The sequence below is a fragment of the Papaver somniferum genome, chromosome 7 (assembly GCF_003573695.1).
Source record: "Papaver somniferum cultivar HN1 chromosome 7, ASM357369v1, whole genome shotgun sequence".
NCBI classification, from domain to species: domain Eukaryota; kingdom Viridiplantae; phylum Streptophyta; class Magnoliopsida; order Ranunculales; family Papaveraceae; genus Papaver; species Papaver somniferum.
In genome coordinates this window covers 238,680,419-238,698,783 of record NC_039364.1, presented here as the reverse complement: position 1 = coordinate 238,698,783, position 18,365 = coordinate 238,680,419, and the positions used below count along the sequence as shown (strand labels likewise).

The 18,365-nt window shown below is 36.4% G+C and overlaps 3 protein-coding genes and 1 long non-coding RNA gene across 11 annotated transcripts; 2 read left to right on the top strand and 2 right to left on the bottom strand.

Moving 5' to 3' along the window:
- Window positions 1-428: 428 nt before the first annotated feature.
- LOC113296229 lies at window positions 429-1,472 on the top strand. The gene has a single exon (XM_026544550.1). It carries the CDS (start codon window positions 429-431, stop codon window positions 1,470-1,472), a length of 1,044 nt encoding a protein of 347 aa, XP_026400335.1.
- Window positions 1,473-3,620: 2,148 nt separating this feature from the next.
- Window positions 3,621-9,523, bottom strand: LOC113299943. Of its 8 annotated transcripts, none has more exons than XR_003335280.1 (9): window positions 8,729-9,523; window positions 7,811-7,936; window positions 7,025-7,371; window positions 5,624-6,921; window positions 5,446-5,504; window positions 4,834-4,962; window positions 4,612-4,748; window positions 4,364-4,440; window positions 3,621-4,256 (listed from the first exon to the last, which is right to left on the bottom strand). It is a non-coding gene; the product is annotated as an uncharacterized LOC113299943 (long non-coding RNA). The 8 variants fall into 8 exon arrangements; XR_003335277.1 differs by lacking the exon at window positions 4,612-4,748 and adding an exon at window positions 8,341-8,392 and having other exon boundaries at window positions 8,729-9,522; XR_003335276.1 differs by lacking the exon at window positions 4,612-4,748 and adding an exon at window positions 8,239-8,304 and having other exon boundaries at window positions 8,729-9,522.
- A 2,137-nt stretch (window positions 9,524-11,660) lies between these two features.
- Window positions 11,661-12,327, top strand: LOC113296228 (homeobox-leucine zipper protein ATHB-16-like). Its single transcript, XM_026544549.1, has 2 exons — window positions 11,661-12,105; window positions 12,203-12,327. The coding sequence occupies exons 1-2, from the start codon at window positions 11,661-11,663 to the stop codon at window positions 12,325-12,327; spliced, it is 570 nt and encodes a 189-aa protein (XP_026400334.1).
- A 3,061-nt stretch (window positions 12,328-15,388) lies between these two features.
- On the bottom strand, window positions 15,389-16,622 carry LOC113296227. The gene is made up of 3 exons (XM_026544548.1): window positions 16,479-16,622; window positions 15,941-15,955; window positions 15,389-15,817 (listed from the first exon to the last, which is right to left on the bottom strand). The coding sequence occupies exons 1-3, from the start codon at window positions 16,620-16,622 to the stop codon at window positions 15,389-15,391; spliced, it is 588 nt and encodes a 195-aa protein (XP_026400333.1).
- Window positions 16,623-18,365: the final 1,743 nt, after the last annotated feature.

Sequence of the window (18,365 nt, the reverse complement as noted above, 5' to 3'; positions counted from 1 at the left end):
TAGCAGTAGTAGTGGTGGTGGTAGGTGCTCCTAGCATATATATATATATAGACATAAGATTGTGTGGCATTATTGTTGCAAAAATGCAAAATTTTGACTTTGAAAGCTTTACAACTTGTTCTGTAGTGGAGGAGGCCATATCTAGAACTCAACTTTAAGAATACTGAGGCCTGTAACTTCTATAAAAGCCCCATTTCACTTTAAGACCTGTCTTTATGATCAAGGTAGGTGATATTGATATTAAGATGAAAGTGATCTGCACTTTAAGACCTCACTAATCAATAAGCACTCAAGCCTCAACTCCCAATACTTAACAATGAAGTAGTACCAAATGTAAGCTTCCTTACAAGTTCTTTCTCGGAAAACCACTACATAAACAGATCTTTTCTCTGCATTTTATCACTACCGGTGAAAGTTAGCTAACATCAATGGAGTTGTTTGAAGATCCTGAGTTCTTGAATGCACAAAAAAATGTCAAAGAATTAGTGACGGTTGCATCTATCAAAGAGTCTTTGAAAATCATAGTGAAAGCATCTCCGACAAAATTCTTCTTGATATTCTTAATTTTCATTCTCCCTCTCTCATTGTTCCAACTCTTGTTTGAAGCTAATACTCGATTGGTACTCGCTCTTTTTACAGCGGATCTATATTACAAATCATCACCTGAATACTTTCTTTCTGATCAGAAGCTTGTTCATCAGAAACTCGTTAGCGACTCTATCCATGACTGTGTCTACCTTGTTCTCTTCTCCACCTTCTATATTTTGTCTACATCTGCTATGACCTTAACCATAACATCTCTTTACGTATCAAAGCCCTTGTCTTACATTTCTGTTCTTTCAGCTATTCCTCGTATCTTAAAACGTCTTGCAATCACCGTTCTTCATGCCTTGCCCCTCATTTTGCTGAGCTATACAACTTACTTGGCTTTTCTTGCTCTGGTTGGTACACTTGTTGTTACTGTGATTCATACGGTTCCGGAAACTAATAATTATGTCCTGGTATCCCTCATGATGATAGCTATCGTCTTTCTGTCCATCGTTGATGCTTTCGTCTTGGTTGCTCGTGCGCATGCTGTAGTATTGTTGAATTCTGCCAACGTGGTTTCTGTTCTGGGACCAAATACATATGGTTCAACAGCCATCAAGAAGAGTAAACTACTCTTACAGGAGAAAATAATTATGAATATTCTCGTACTGCTCCACTTGGTTTCCGACGGATTTGTTTGTATTGTATGCTTCGCTATACTCTATGATATGAACATCATAGTTAGGGGTTTGATCATTTCGTTATGTATCATCGCACTGGCAGCGGGAAATTTCTTGGGGATAACTGCTCCAAATCATTTGTATCATGTATGCACAGGTTATGATAATCAAGTGATTCGCAAAAGAGCTTCTGATGATTGCGTTCAAGAGAGAAAAGAGTTTGGTAAAGATAATTGTGTAGAAGACGATAAGTTGGAAGTTTAAGCGATGTGTTAGGGATGTTGACATGTTGTTAACTATTAAGAATGAATATTACTAGGCTATTCCAAGTGAGGTTGCAAAACATTATTTTTTTGCTTGTTTTATGGTGTTGGTTTCCGCATCCTACCTTGTAGTGTGGAATGCTTACCGTTTTGGGTTTTTTCTAAAACCAACAAACTCTTTTTGTTGGATATGCAAATGCAAAATGGTGAGTGTACGTAGTTTGGCTGTTCTTATGTTACAAATATCTCATGTTAATTACATCCAATTTGCCCAGCATTCTGTTTGTTCCATTTGTTTATCATTAGTCTACCATTCGATCATTAGGATTGTTGTTCCAACTTGGAAAGGTTTTACAGATACTTTTTGTTGTTGTGAAATACGAACAAAAAGATTGACAACTACTATCTGTGGGTATAGTATAGACGTGTTCGTCGCTGTGATGACTGTATCCCTATTAAGTATGGTCACCGACTCACCTGGAAAGCAATTTAGAAATTGCTGAAGTATAGTTTTGAGGATTCATCTTCATACATTCTCTTAGTGTCAAGGCATTTATGGGCTGAAAACCAGTTGGTGGACCTTTTCGTAAGAGGAAAAAGAACTCCTGCAAAGAACTACGAGCCTTGAATGCTTGTTTGCTGGTTTTTGGTTTTTCTCCGCTGTCTTAAATTATGTTGCCTTGGTTTTTTGCGTGTTTGTTAGACTTAGATTGGCCTTTAATTGCACTAGTTTAGTGCTCTCCTTGGATTATTTTTTTTCCTTTTCAGTAATTGTTAAGAAACGGTTCAAAGCAGTAAACAAATTTCAACTTGCCTTTCATGTAATTTTGTCTTGCTAGCTTGTACTGTTTCACAAAAAGAATGAGGGGGAGTTCTATTGTAGCTAAGTACTTGATAAAGGATGCTATAATTAAGTTGGCTCTGTTGCGAAAAATATAGATTGTGTGTACCCAATAACTGTAGTTACACGAAATCCTACGACCACATCCATTCAAGATTAAATAATTTTTTAAAAAATCATGGTGAAAATTATTTGTTTATTTCTCGAGATTTTAAGATCAAATACAAAATATTATAAAGACTTTACTTGGTCTCCAAATAAACTTTGTTTCTCCTAATTTCTTATATAACACTCACCTTAGAGAGAGCCCTCAATACACAGTTTCTTTCCCTTTTTATATAGGGTAACTAGATTTTGTGCCCGTGCTACGCACTGGGCATTCTTTTTCTTTCTTTTAACCATATTTTGGATTTGGTGTGATGTGGCCTCGCCCCGTCTCGTCGTGCATTTTTTATTTGGAGTTGTGGGGCTTCGCTCCACCTCGTCGCGATACATTTTTGATTTGTTGTGGTCGGCTTTGCCTCGCCCTGTCCCAATGTATTTTTTATTAGGTGTGGCTCGGCTGCGCCTCACCCCGTCTCGTCGTGCATTTTTAATTTGGAGTTGCGGGGCTTCGCCCCACCTCATCGCGATACATTTTTGATTAGGTGTCCGTCCCCATGCATTTTTGATTAGGTGTCCGTCCCCATGCATTTTTGATTAGGTGTGGCTCGGCTGCGCCTCGTCCCCTCTCGTCGTGCATTTTTGATTTGGCGTTGCGGGGCTTTGCCCCACCTCATCGCGATACATTTTTGATTTGGTGTGGTCGGCTTCGCCTCGCCCCGTCCGATGTATTTTTGATTAGGTGTGGCTCGGCTGGGCCTCGCCCCGTCCCCATGCATGTTTGATTTGGTGTGGTTCGGCTTCGCCTCGCCAGTGTCCCGATGCAACCTTGCCCGTCGCTTAAGATTTTTTATTTGGTGTGGCTCGGCTTCGCCTCGCCCCGCCCAATGCATTTACAAAACATGAGGTTATGCTTATAGTTACGGATACTCGGTCAAAAGCATTTACAAAACAACCATACAGTTAACCAATATATAGAAGCAGCATTTGCACAACATGTAAGTAATAGGTTATGATTACTCACAACCGTTACATTAGCAGCAAAGAAAATAAAATTACAAAAAGGAAAAAAAAAAAAAGAGAAAAAGAAGAATTATCCCCGTACATAGATCTCAATATATATACCCGCCACTTGAGTTAGAATTGAGTCAGCGACTTGAACCCTTTTAGCTGCATCGATATATAACTTGTTTGAGAACAAGGGGATACAAAAGAGTAAACGTATTTTACAAAGTCACATAAATATGTAATAATTTTTCACAATGCAGTCCATCAAAATCAACTAAAATATAAAGTAGACTACCAACACGGTCAATTAGGAGTGAAGATTGAATCTTAATCTCTTAGCAACAAAAAAACAACTAATATATGGTTGCAACAGTGGTACTAATTTATGGAGAAGGTTCTTTCCAACTGAAATTGTTGCCAACGTCAGCCTACAACTTTACTGCACAAATTTAAAATTCAACATAACAGTACACTCTGCCAAACCTGTAGATGCCCAAATCCTAAAACTGAAATATTCACCTGCAATTATTAATTGCAAAAGAGATACACCTTTAGTAAGCTATCTGCAAGCTCCTTATTCTATGGATCCTCTTTCAAGTCTCATGTTCCTTAGGCTTCAGTACATTCACCCCCATCCATAAGAAAGAGCCTATCGCAGATGCCGCCATTATTTCTTCTTAAGTTGATGGACTCCAGCCAACTTTAGTCTTCGCACATATTGGTATCTCTCTGTCATATGCCAGTATATACCGAATCGATGTCTCTTCTTAACAATAGATTGTGACGCTGGAATGAACATGGGAGTTTGGCATCACTGGACCGTCCATCATGTCACTGTTGCTTGCATATGTTTACGGATAACCGTTATTAATTTATCAACATCGAAATTGAACAGCCTCGATGCTTATTTTGATTTACATGAGCTTCAGAATTTTGCATACCTTGTTTAATGCCTCTTGTCGCCGAAGCTTGAGCTGAATACCTCATTTGTTGTGCAATTAATTTTTTTCTATGATACCTGGCATTGCATAAGAACACAATAGAAAGTAAAATGTTTAATACGCACCCATACTCTAATATCCATTAAAACTATGCAAGATTTCCTATCAGGGTAGAAGATATTAATTTAAACACATGCCTAGGAAGCGATCAACGAAGTTACACCTAATTAGAGGAGCCAGAACATTACCTAGGGACAGAATCAAAAACTTGGGATGCGTATTGATGCTCCAAGGGACACCAATCTGACTAACAACTCTCAAATTTAACTTATTGCAAGCTAGATGGTTCTGACGACTAAGGATAGTCTCAATATTTCCCTCGAAACTATGTCATAGCAAATTGAAATAATAAAACACTCTTTCGTTTTGGGAATGCTGATAGAGTAACAACATAACAAAGGCACAATTACCAGTCCGTGGCAGCTTCGACGGTCCATGAACACTTAACTTCTTTCATGCACTCAGTGGTGATTATAATTGGATGCAAATCCATGAAAACTGCTCAACAATCACAACTCCAATTCAACCTCTGATTGTCCCTAAATACAATAAAACACTTATAAACAAAACAATAACCTTTTTTATGAATTCCCCAATAGGTATTTTTAAAAACCTAACATATTGTTATCTCATAACATTACTCTCACACATGTTTCTGAAATAAATTAAAACAATTACTGCAATAATCAAAGTTATATACTTTAACTGATGCCAAACGCTAATAAATCGAACACCAAAATTTGTAAAAAGAAGAAGAGGATTTTCTTATGCGAAACACAAGCTAGGAAATCGTTAATGAATTAAGTTAAGAGGAGAAAATCTTGGACATTTGTTCAGCAAGAAATACAGACAACTTTATATATAAAAACACATCGACTGATTATATAAAGCCTGCTAAAACAAAATTCAAGCAGCTTCGTGCTTAACAGAAAGTTGATAATACAATCAAATTAGGAAAAAAAAACTGCAGTTCGTATGTCTTTTTTTTATCGGCAGTTCATATGTCTATGAGGAATTCTTACCGTGCTAGATCATGGGGAAGCTTAAACTCCAAATCCATCTGGGTCTCCCATGAACACAACTGTCGACATTAAACGATGTTATATTCCATCAGCAAACCTTATAATTGAACCATCAGAAAAAACCAAACAAAAATCGAATACTACTGAACCCTAAACCAAAAATCCAAATTTGAATTACCGGTTTTGATTGCGCCGGAAATTCACGAAAAAAAGATTAAAGAGTTCGATATATAAAAAACTCTATTGATTAATGACACTTCAACTGATTTGAATCAAATTTAAAAATCCCCAATTACAACACAGCTCCAAAATCCCCAATTACTGTTTCTCGGTGTATGAGATATGAAATATGGACTTTGACGAAATCCCCAATTACAGCACAGCCCCAGATTGTTGTTTTTCATTAAGCTGATTCGATTGAAACAAATAAACATCTGAAATTAGGGTCGAAGGTTAAAGAGAACAGAGGAGATGATTGTAGGGGGATAATATAATTTATCCCCCTACAATTATATCATTATAAAAAATGCATCAGCATCGCTATCTCCTTGGCTTAAATACAAGCAAAAGCCTTGGCAGTCGAATGTGGAGGAATAGGTCCGTGTCTGTAATCATCACATCCTTTTGAACTTTAACCAAACCTTGTTAGCACTTCTGTAAGCTTAGTAAAAGGAACAATGTCATAATAGATACATAAATACCTTTCCATTACATATGACAATTACATTTTAAATTGATACCAAATCACTATACCGATAAAGAAACACTGGCTAGGTTGATTAACTCAAAACTAAAATTATAACAATTATGGATGTCAAGAGGTTCAATATTGCAATCAGTTGTATCTTTTGGGTAAATTTCCGATTTCACATTATAGTTCTAAAAACTTCGGTAATACAATGTTATCATCTGGGAGAAAGTGGAACTGATTCTACATTGAAACTGCAACTCACCAGTATACCACATGGGCAGAAAATTTTACAGCCTACGTACACTGCCTAGAGGAAGCGGAAAGTGTGGGATGTGATCAGTATCAAAATCATATTAGTTGCAAGTTCAAAACCATGTACCTAATTCAATGCATCCGTTTCTATCCGCAGGTGAGGTTCCAAAAGATTTTTGTGATTCATATGAATTATTATGCTCAGATGAAATATAAAATAAGAAAGCTTAAGCAACGAAGCAGCAAGACAAAGGAATCGATATGCACGTACCTTTAGCGCATCAATATGGACACAAAATAAATTGTGTGCTTCACAATACAGAGGGTGGTTGTCAAGCGCAATCCATACAACCAAACCACTATTATCTTTTGAAGTCTATTCACTTATTAAAGAAACTGATTTTTCCCGTATATGAATTTATTCTCAGGAACAGCTAGCTCCTCAATAACTTCAAAAACTACTTATATGAGTACCTCAATGTTATCTTGGATTTTCCATCTATAGCATGCTCAAGAATCTAGTATTGGAAGTCCTGCACAAAAACATAAAGCCTTTTTGTTTATAGCAAAACGTAAAAGCACAAAACCAATTTAAAGCTGAAACACAAAATAAATTTTACATAGAGTAAGGCTTACCTCATAGGACAGTCTAGAAAGGCAGAATCATCATGTCGAATCCAAAGAGGGAATTTTAATTAAGTATGCTTTCTTCACAGCCCCACAATGGACAACATCACACATCAATCCCCCATCTGCTAAACTGAACTGAGCATATCTACCCATTCCGTAAGGAAAGTTCCCAGAGTACCACCATCCCTGCCAAGGATTTGGGAATGATAGATATAGATACTAAAATAAAACCCAGATAAGTTAGTGGTGCCCAAATCTGTAGTTCTTTTCTAGGAATGGAAGGTCTTCCACAATCAAACGTTCACGGATCAGTCTAGATTATCAGTAGGATCCAGGTGTCTGTTGTGCTTGCTCTGTAATGGAAGGAACATATAAGTCAGAGGATGCTAATTCCAGTAACCAAAACACAGGATTCTTAACAAACTGTAAGCTCGAGACATTTATCGATCTCCATTGACCAACTTTTGTAGAGAGAAGCCTGGCATTGTGATGTACAGGACCTCTGTAGAAGATGATGTATCGATTAACAAAGTGGTTTATGCGCATGCAAACTGAATTAAGTTAATATATATTACATGTCTAACTGCACTTGTGTGTAAGGGCGACAAAGATCAAATAGACAAAATCATGTTTAAGTGGTATCTTCCCCTTTCCCTGCTCATGACACCTCTCTAGCGAAGGACAAATGAAAAGAACATATTCCAATATACATCAGCGCTAGTAATTATACGACTGGAAAATGCAATTTGGGAATGCATATTATGACATTGGGAAGAACTTAATAAAAACTACCTGATTGGGTACATAAAAATCCTTCAGGCTTCATTGATCTTCCTAGTATGTTCCTAAAGGGTAGTCACCACTTTCTGTAGTAACAGTGATTAAACTGGTGTTGCTGCTCACAATGGCTTCTGATACCTATCAAATAGATAAAACTAATAAGCTATGTGAATCTTAAGAACGCCAACAAATAAGAATTGTAGATGAAAACTTCTATTCGTATATCTATAAACTGGTGCACTCAATTGAAGCCCCTTGCATCACTGAATTGCGATTTCTGCTGTTATAAACAAAGAATAGGTCTTACCCACATTCAGATTCAACTAAAAATTGAACAAACAAACTAAAATCTCTCAAAAGCAAAAATTCCTTAACCATCTGAAAAGACATAAATTGAAATCCAAAACCTTAAACTAACAAATCACGGAAATTATCATCACCATAAACATAGACCTCTAGCCCACGATTGTCAGTTCTCAATTCCGACACTCCTTTTTCAAGCTTCTCTGAATCAACATGAGTAAGGGAATTAGATGACATACATGTAAGATTAATATTGCCAATCTGATTGCTGAGTTCGTGGTATTCTGAAACCTGCTTATTAAAAAAAAAAGCTTCTTGGGAAAGATAATCCAGTCTATATATTGTATCTCACTTCTTTCCTCCTCAACAATCAATCAAAAAGATTAATCAAACAAAGAAACATAAACAAAAATTGAAACTAATGTAATTCCGACAACAATATTTCTATATACATCTTCTTCTTTACCGAAGTTTATTCGATCAACTTGCCCTAAAATCCCAATAACACATAAATAATCGTCATAGTCTAGTGTAATGTAGTTACACTAATTCGAAAAACATAATTTAATGAATACAGTAAAATACATTGAATAAAATAAACAATCGAAGTATCTAGTATTTTCACACCTGCATGATCAACCTGAGGGCCACAATTTCGAGAAATTCGTGCATCAACCGAGAAATCAATCACAGAGCAATCAGGACAAATCAAGAAACCTTAACTCCAATTTCACCAGAAACCCTAACTCCAATTTTACCATTATCATCTTCTCTGAACTGTTAATTCGAGACAAACCCAAACCTACTTCAATCAAAACCACTTCAATTCCTCGCTGTTTACTCTGAATCTGCTTCTCTGAATTCAACAGCGTAATCGAAAAAGATTACCGAAATCTAAACAGAAGTCGCTCAGATCACCAAACCCTAATATCAATTCTTCTGGACAGAGCTCGTCACCAACATCTCAAAACCTAATTCAGACAAAACCCTATTCCAATTCCTCGCTGTTAACACCAGTATTATCAGAATCATCTTCATATCTCAATCCAAACCCTAATTTAGCAAATTTCCATCAATTCCTTCTTCTCGATATCAACAGACCACCATCAATTTCTTCCCCATCTACTCTGCCAACGGAATCAGACAACGATCTTCTTTATCATTAAATTCTCGATCTCGAACCCTCAGTGTTACAATTCTGTGAGAGGTCGAAGAGAAAAGAGAATTGGAGATTCAGTGAAGGAGATATTATGTTATGTTTATGCACTCATCATGATTTTGCAGCCATTAATGATTTGTTTCTAGGGTTTGTTCCAAGATCTTTCTCTGAATTTGCTCTCTCGTTCATGTTTTTTTTCTTCCGGATTTGGTTATCTTTTTTCTCGGATAAATATGATAATAAATAGATTTCTTTTTTTTTTGTGAGGGAATTCCTTTTTTTCTCTCCTGCGAGGAAAAGTGGAACGGAACAATTCTGTGAGAGGGTGACGGTCACCGTTCAACGTGGAGTCTAAGGAGCTTAGGATTTTAAAGGAATTAGATACATAGTGGATGACAGCTAATAGATCCCCTATTTTTGGAATCACTGTGTGTTACAATCGCGCATATACATTCGCTCAACTTCGCACATCTTACACTTTCGCGCAGATCATCACACTTTACTCGTGACTATGCTGACATCATTAAATACGTCATCCTAATTTTAATACATGTAATGGTCTTCGCTTACATTAAATTTCGCATACATAATGAATGTGCGATAATTCACTCCTACATTTTTCCTCTTCTCACATCGTTCTCTTTATAGAGTGAGCGATGTGAGAAACTTTCGATCCAAATTATCGCACATGTTTATTTCTTCATATTTTATTTTTCCGACATTCTTCCGTAATTTCAGCCTCTCTTTCTGCACGTGTCGATTCTTCTGCTTTTTACCGATACAACCCATCTCTAACCGGTCATCTTTCTTTTCTATTTATTGATTTATCCTTGAGAAATAACTTCTTCGTTTCTTTTGATTTTGTTTATATCTGTTTTTCCTCGAGTTTTCTACTTCCCTGATTCATCTGTTATTGCTGCTGCTGTCTTATCACCATTATTCTCATGGATCCAAATCCAAGGTTTGTGCGTTCTATCAAAATCATTCTCTTTTTCCTCTGTTGACTACGATTGTTGATCATAATTGTTAATGTCGATCACGATTGTTGATGTCATGATTAACTTAACTCCCTTACTGTTTGCAGGAAAAATTCCTCTTCGAGTGGTTTCAAAGTAACTGTTTCCAACCCTATCTCTCAAGAAGAAGACTTCGCACAACAAAGGAGTAAGAAATATTCTATTTTTATCAAACAATATTGTTGCCTCTATTTCTTATCTGCGTTGTTTTCGCAGGATTCCGATTGTGAGATAGGTGGAGGGAAATGACCGAAACTTAAGAGAGTTCGCAAGCCCACAACTCTTAAATTAAATATTTATATTCTTGAATTTGGCGTCGCATACGTCATTCCCCCCTCTCCAGTTAAACTAATATTTTTCCTTGTGAATGTCTCTGTTACTCTCGAAGAAATTTTTCCTCCTGAAAAGAAAACCGTTACTAATCAAGGTCTACAGGGTACCCCCACTCCTGCTTCTATGTTTTCTCCGGATGTTGTTCAAACTGTTTCAACCTTTGTGAACTCTCCTTTTCCCATAAGCACCGATACCATTCAAAATACTACGGATATTTCCAACTCTGCGAATTTTACTATTTCTTCCCTTCTATTTTTGTTTCCCCTTCTTCATCTTCCTCTTTATTATTGGAATCCATTTCTCTTGATAAGAAAGCCTTGGACAGTGTAAAGTTTTCTTCTCAAACTTTACTTGACATTATGAATTCTGCTCAGTCATCCACTAGTGATCCTCACAAAATTCGCATATGTTCTGGTTTAAGTAAACTTCTATGCGAATTTCCTTCTAATAAAGCTACAAGAGATGAGATCCATTCTCAAATTGATCCAAGTTTTCATACCAATCTAGATGTCTTGGTAAGTACCTCTTGTATGTGTTCTTTTGATTATAATATCTTTATTATTTATCCTTACTTTATTTCGTCCTTAGTAATATCATCGTCGAATGATTTTGGCTGAAGGGCGTTTTAAATCTAGTTGCTCTCAACTAGAGCTTTCACACCATAACACTCTTTTAGAAAAGAAAGTTAGTAAACTGAAAGGAGAACTCCAAGTTGCAATCCTTGATTCTGAAGGTCTTCGCAACCAGAACCAAAAACTTAGAGGTATTTTTCTTTTCACTTATTGCTTCTTATAATATATTTTCTTCGCTTACCCCCATTTTTTAAACTTCTCCATGCATTTCTTAAGATTTAAACCAGAAACGAGTTGCGCAGAGATTCACCTTACAATTTCTTGCTGAAGATATTCGCGCGAATAATGAGACGTTACAGATTCAACTAAATCAATTAAATAACCAACATTCATATTCGCTTGACTAGATTAACAATCTAACTCATGAAAATAGTCATCTTAATCAAGAGATTGAAGTATTAAATGCTCAGATTTCCCACATGTCTAAATTGTTATATAGTGCTGATTTAAGACATCAAACCTTATCAGAAGAGAACCATACTCTTTCTATGGAGAAACACTCTTTTTTAAAGAAAGAAGCAATGTTTTCGAATCAGTACTTAATTCTCCAGAAAATAAATGATGACCAAGAACAAGCTCTTCGTTCACTAGAAGTTCAGCATGAAGCATCATTTAAGGAATTAAACACCCAGAACGAAAAAATCATCCAAATTAAAATAAACTTGACTGTGAAGATAAACCAACTTCAAGAACAATATGATCAACTGAAGCATTCTCATGATGACCTTAAGAAAAGGAATAATTCTCTCTCTACTGATAAAAAGAAGATTCGATCTCGTCTCAATGGTTTAGTTGGTGACGATTTCGATAAAGCTATGGAAAGTATGAATAATAACACTCTTGCTTTTTCTAAATTCTGCGAAGGTAGTCAGCTAAAGTTGATTGCCTTAAATTTCTAATCCTTTTATTTATTTCTGTGAATTTTTTCTTTCAAATTATGATTTCATATTAATCTTTGCAGAGTCCGAAAAGTCAAATCAATCCACTATATCCCAGTTGAGATCTGACTTAGCTAAAGTTCGCAAGGATCGTTCGAACCTGGAGATTTCTTATACGAATCTTGAAGTTTCTTTTACTGCTTCTTGAGACCAAGCGCGAAGAAGATTCGCATATCTCCAAAATTTCGCAAAAATCAATGCCAGAAATGTTGAGAAAGAAGTTATTCGCAAGGCTCATGTTAACGCTCAAACTTTAGTTAATCAAATCCTTTTGAGCAATTCTCTTTCTCCTGTAACTGTCCCTCCCCTTAATATAAGCGAAGATGAGAAGTATCCAGAACTGGATAGTGACTATGAATTTGTAAGCGATGATGAAAAAGATCATGAAGATGATATTCATGCTTCCTTTTCATAGGATCAACTTGAGAAGAACAAATCTAGCAATGTTGATTCTGTTGATAAAACTAATGCCGAAGCTAAGGACCCAAATCCAAGACACAAGATTGATACTGAAAAGTCTTTGATTGAAAAAGATGTACCTTCCAACAATGCTTAGTCTTCTCACTCCTTAATTATCTGACTTCCTCTCTTATATTTTGATACATTCTGAATTTGTTTCTTAATCAAGAAAGATAATATCTTTTTATTTTAACTCTCCTACTTGCCTCTTATTATATGTCTTGTAAGAAACAAGTATATGAACTTTATGAATCCTTCTATTTTTCGTGAATTCCCTGCAAAACAACATTAGTTTATATATAACTTTTCTCATTAGGTCTTATGTTTCCTTCCTAAGTAAAGGTCTTATCTTGCCTTAATTTATCTTTTATTTTTGTGCGACGAAATCGCAGGCGGTCCTTACACCTAAATGTAAGGACCCTTTGATCTCGCCTTATCATATTCTTGTATTATTGCCTATTCAGGTTTTTCTCGTGCATAAATATGAAAAGCCTTGATACTCCCTTGAGTAAAAAGCCTCATGACATTTACGTCCTTTGACACAATTCAGCTCCCTAATGGAGGGTGTCGTCCTTATATTCCCCCTGGTTTCCCCTTTAAGGAAGCTTACCTCTACCGGGTTAAGGTTGGCTCCTCCCATCCGGTAATACAACAATCAGTTGATTTCACAGCCTCTTATCCCTCCACCGATAAGGTTTATGGTTACGAGACCGCACCCTAAGTGGGGTATCTTCAGAACGAGTGCATCATAGTCAGGACTTGTCAAGAGTGGCAAGGTACGCTCCAGACGCCCCGGACACTCTTGACTCAACCGTGTACCTCGGTGCCCTGATCGAGTTTCTACACTCCTTAGGAGAGACTTTCTTACCTTCGTCTTCCAATCTAAGGCAATGAATTTAGACTGAAAATTTAAGGCACCTCTCCTGGATGGGCTTTTTCGTTTTTTCTCACCCCAAATCTCCATGACTCAAGTTCCAGGGTCGATGTAGCTTTCCCTTGAGTCATGCTTACCATGTTTCCCCAAATGTGACGTGCGATAGGTCTTACTTTTTGCCTCTTAGGGTGCACGCCACAGTTGGATGCCTCTCTTCTGTGGTTGTATATTCTGTTGCCTTATATTAAAGTCTTATTATAAGGAATTACACTTGCCTTTTTCTGATGAGAGAAATTCTTGAGAATGAACGGAATCTTCAAACTTGTTTATTGCATTGAATATTACATCCATGTTCAAAAAATAGGAACTCACATTCTTGATTTCAAATTTTTACCTGTGCGATTTATATCACATATGTTCATGGATAATATTTCTTCAAATATAACCTATTCCAAGGACGATCTAATTTTCGTCTTACATCTCTTCCTTCGGGATCCCCCAACTCATAAGCTCCATTTCCTACTATTCTTTTTATTATATATGGTCCATCCCACTTATTTTCTAACTTCCCATCTCCTCCTCTCTGATAAACCGGTATTTCTCGCAACACTAATTCTCCTGGTTGAAATTCTCTTATCTTAACCCATTTATTGTATTCTCAAGCTAATCTTCTTTGGTAATTTTCCATATGTTGCAAAGCGACCTCTCTAGATTCTTCCAGATCATCAAGTTTTGTTAAAATTAAATCCACACTTAGATTCTTCTCCCAAGCTTCTTTCTTTGTAGTAGGGATAATGACCTCTGTTGGTAACACTGCTTCTACCCCATATGTTAAACAGAAAGGGGACATTCCTGTCGCTTCCCTACTTGTTGTTCTATATGCCCACACTACATTATGTACTTGTTCGCACCAACCTTTTTTATGTCCTTCTAACTTCTTCTTTAATGTGTCTGCGATCGTTTTTTTGGTCGCTTCTACTTGTCCATCACTCTGCGGATAGAGGGGGGTAGACTTTCCACTTTGAATTTTGAACGCATTGAGTAGCATCTCTATATTCTCACCCTCAAATTGTTCTCCATTATTAGATACTTACTGTGCAAGGATGCCAAATCTGCATATGATATTTTCAAAAATAAACCTGAATATGTCTTTATCGCGAATATGTTGAACTGCTTTCACTTCTCCCCACTTTGTGAAATAATCTGTTGCGACAATTATATATCTTCTTTGCCCTGTTCCTTGTATAAACAGACCAACAATGTCAATTCCCCGTTTTCGTAATGGCCATGCATTTGCTGACGTGTTCAGCATTCCTCCCGGTGCGTATATTTTCTTCCCATGACGTTGACACTCTTCGCATGGTCTTGATACTTGCTTTGCATCTTCGTGCATGTAAGGACAATAATATCCTTGTATCTTCGCTCTGTACGCGAGTGATCTTCCTCCATTGTGGTTTCCAGCATCCCCATAATGTAATGCCTTTAAGATTTCCATTCCTTCTTTTCTCGTGAGACATCTAAGCGAAGGTCCAAGAAATGATCTTCTATGCGGAATACCATTCCTTAATTCATAATTCGTCGCACAACTTTTTAATTTGTGTGCTTCTAATCTTTTTCTTGGTAGCTCTCCCTTGTCTAGATATAAATGAAGCTCAGTTCTCCAATCTTTGTCTTCATTCGTTTGTTCTCCTTCCTTGTCTTCTACTATCATCACATCTGCTTCTGTTTCGTCTTCTTTCTTTATAGATGGTAAATAAAGCGTTTTTATCTTTATATCTCGTGCAATTGGATCTATTAACATGGAGGGTATGAAAGCTAATGCATCTGCGAGCCTGTTATCTTTTCTACCCATATGTCTCCAGCTTATGTTTGGAATTCACTCTGCTAATTCCATGACCAATTTCTTGTATTTCTGTAAATATGGTTCATTTGTACAATATTTACCTTCTATCTGTCGAATTACTAATTGGGAATCACTAGTTACTCGCGCTTCCTGTACCTCCATTTCAATTGCTGACTTCAATGCATGTACAACTGCCTCATACTCGGTTTCATTGTTTGTAGATGCGAACTCCAATCTGAATGAGTAAGCCATTCGCGCTCCTTCTGGTGAAATAAAGACAATACCAATACCATTTCCTTCTCCATTAGACGATCCATCTACTAGTATCTCCCATCGGTTTGAATTTCGATCTGTCAATAAATCTTTAAGATTCCCATGTTCCTCATCCACGTCCATCATATCTTCTACATACTCATCTTCCTCCAATGGAAATTCGTCCAGGAACTCTGCGATGATTTGTGACTTTGGTGAAGATAATACTTCAAAAACGATTTCAAAATTTCCCAATTGTGCATTCCATCTTTCAATTCTCCCTGATCTTTTTGAATTTTTCATCGCAGGTTCAATTGGTCCATTTGTTAATACCTTAATCTTATGAGCCTGAAAATAAATGCGAAGTTTAAATGATGAATACACGAGTGCGAGAATTAGTTTTTCAATCCTTGAATAATTTTTTCTGCAGAATTGTACGTTTTGCTTATATAATATATTGGTTTTTCTACCCCTTGATCTGAACGTAACAAGACCGCGGTTAATGCATATGGTGTGGATGCCAAATATAACAACAATTCTTCTCCTGACTTTGCCTTTTACAGAATGGATAAATTCATTAAGTAATTTTTTATGCTTTGTAATGACTTGTCACATTCCTCTGTCCACTCAAATTTTGCTCCTTTCTTTAATATGTTGAAGAAATGTTTACACTTGTCCGAAGAACGTGAAATAAATCTTCCCATTGAAGCTATTAATCCATTTAAATTTTGAACATCCTTCACCATTGTTGGGAGTGGCATATCTCTAATCGCTTGTACCTTGTCTGGATCAACTTCTATTCCTTTTTTAGAGACTATATAACCCAAAAATTTCCTGATGATACTCCAAAAACACATTTTTCTGGGTTTACCTTAAAATTGAACTTTCGCATCTGCTCAAAGATTTCTCTCAAATCATCAACATGATCTTCCTCCTCTTTGCTCTTTACTAGCATGTCATCGACATAGACCTCTACTGTTTTATGTATCCATTTCTCAAACACCTTTTCTACCATTCATTGATACGTCGCACCCGCATTCTTCAATCCAAACGGCATTTTCGTATAGAAATATAATCCTCTGGGTGCGAAAAAAACGGTATGTTCTTGATCTTCTTCAGCCAAAGGAATTTGATTATAACCTTTATAACCATCTAGCAATGAGATTCTACCATTTTCTGACGCCGATTCTACCATTTGTGGAATATCTGGTAAAGGATAACTGTCTTTCGGACATGCTTTATTTAAATCACTGAAGTCTATGCAAATTCTTATCCCCTTGTTTTTCTTTGGCACCACGACCATGTTTGCTATCCATTTTGGATATTTTGCTGGTCTTATAATCCCTTCCTCTAACATTTTTTGTAACTCTGTTTTTATTTGAGGATGATATGTTGTTGGATCTTCCTTATTCTTTGTTTAAATGGTTTTGCATTCTTTTTAATATCCAATTTATGGAATGCAATAGACGGATCTATTCCTGGCATTTCTTCCATACTCCATGCGAAGATATCACTATATTCGCGCAAGATGTTTATTGTTTCTTCTTCTTTATCCATCTTAGTTCCTATTTTCAGTATTATTGGTTCTTCTTCTATACCAACATTTACTTCTTTCGTTGATTATGCTGCAGTGAAATTCGCTCTTGGTTCTCCCATTGGTGTTGACTCCTTAATCTCTTGAATTGGTTCCCCTTCCTTCTCTTGTAGTTGCAGGAAATCCTACAACACACCCCTTGTAATAATTTGTAGATCTAAACATAAAAATGATGATAAGAATGCTAAAATTGTAAAGAGACACAAGGTTTATGTGGTTCGATCAATTTGATCTACATCCACGGGGTTAAGTTTTACTATGATTATTTGTAATTACATCTTGATTACATGGAGACTTCATTAATGAGTATTTTGAGCTCTAGGTTCTTGAAGGAGGAAGAAGAAGGAGATAATAATAATACAACCAATTCTACTTTCTCTCTCTACAAAATGTATCCTCTCCTAAAGTGTGTCTTTATTTATGATTATCTATCCCCTTTCTCTCTCTTGCCTTTCTATTTATATAGGTGTTTATATAGTGGATGACAGCTCATATGTAATCGAGTACAGCTCATATTCCCCCATTTTCGGATCCCGTGCTACGTTCTCTCAGGCTCTCATTACAATTTCGCAGGCACTGATACATTCTCGCAAGCTTTACTATTGTGCGATATTTGGATCCTACATATTGCCTCTTTTTCCTTGAATATTGCTTGAAGAGCGATCTTTAAGGAAAAATCCACTTTGTAGTAGTAGTTGTTGGAGGAACGAGCGAAAGAATATTGGACTTGAAAAGTACGTACTTGCCTCTATTCTTTTGTGAAGTTCCGGAGCGTTGTGAAGTAAATAAGAAGTATCATCTCTTGAAGTATGCGAAGTATGAAGTATCCTTGAAGAAGTATAAGAAGTACTCAATCCTCGAAATATATAAGAAGTATGAAGTATCCTTTGAGAAGTATTAGAAGTACTTAATCCTCGAAATATATAATAAGTATGAAGTATCCTTTGAGAAGTATAAGAAGTATCCGTCCTTGATTGCGAATAAGAAGTATTGCGAAATTATACTCCACGTTCTCTGCCTCATGCAATGCTGTAATGCAAATAAGAATTTAGATCAGTATTCAACATTTCTTTTATCAAAAATTTTCATTTAATTGCAAGTTCAAATCGTTTTTCTTTGTTTTGATTTCCTTTGTATAACTTGTTTCGTCTCATCCGATAAACA

Bases quoted from the DNA above. Each gene is read 5' to 3' on its own strand.
- LOC113296229 (XM_026544550.1), top strand. From the start codon at position 429: ATGGAGTTGTTTGAAGATCCTGAGTTCTTGAATGCACAAAAAAATGTC.
- LOC113296228 (XM_026544549.1), top strand. From the start codon at position 11,661: ATGTCTAAATTGTTATATAGTGCTGATTTAAGACATCAAACCTTATCA. The intron at 12,106-12,202 runs GTAGTCAGCTAA...TAATCTTTGCAG, and splicing joins TTTTTCTAAATTCTGCGAAG to AGTCCGAAAAGTCAAATCAA.
- LOC113296227 (XM_026544548.1), bottom strand. From the start codon at position 16,622: ATGGTAGAAAAGGTGTTTGAGAAATGGATACATAAAACAGTAGAGGTC.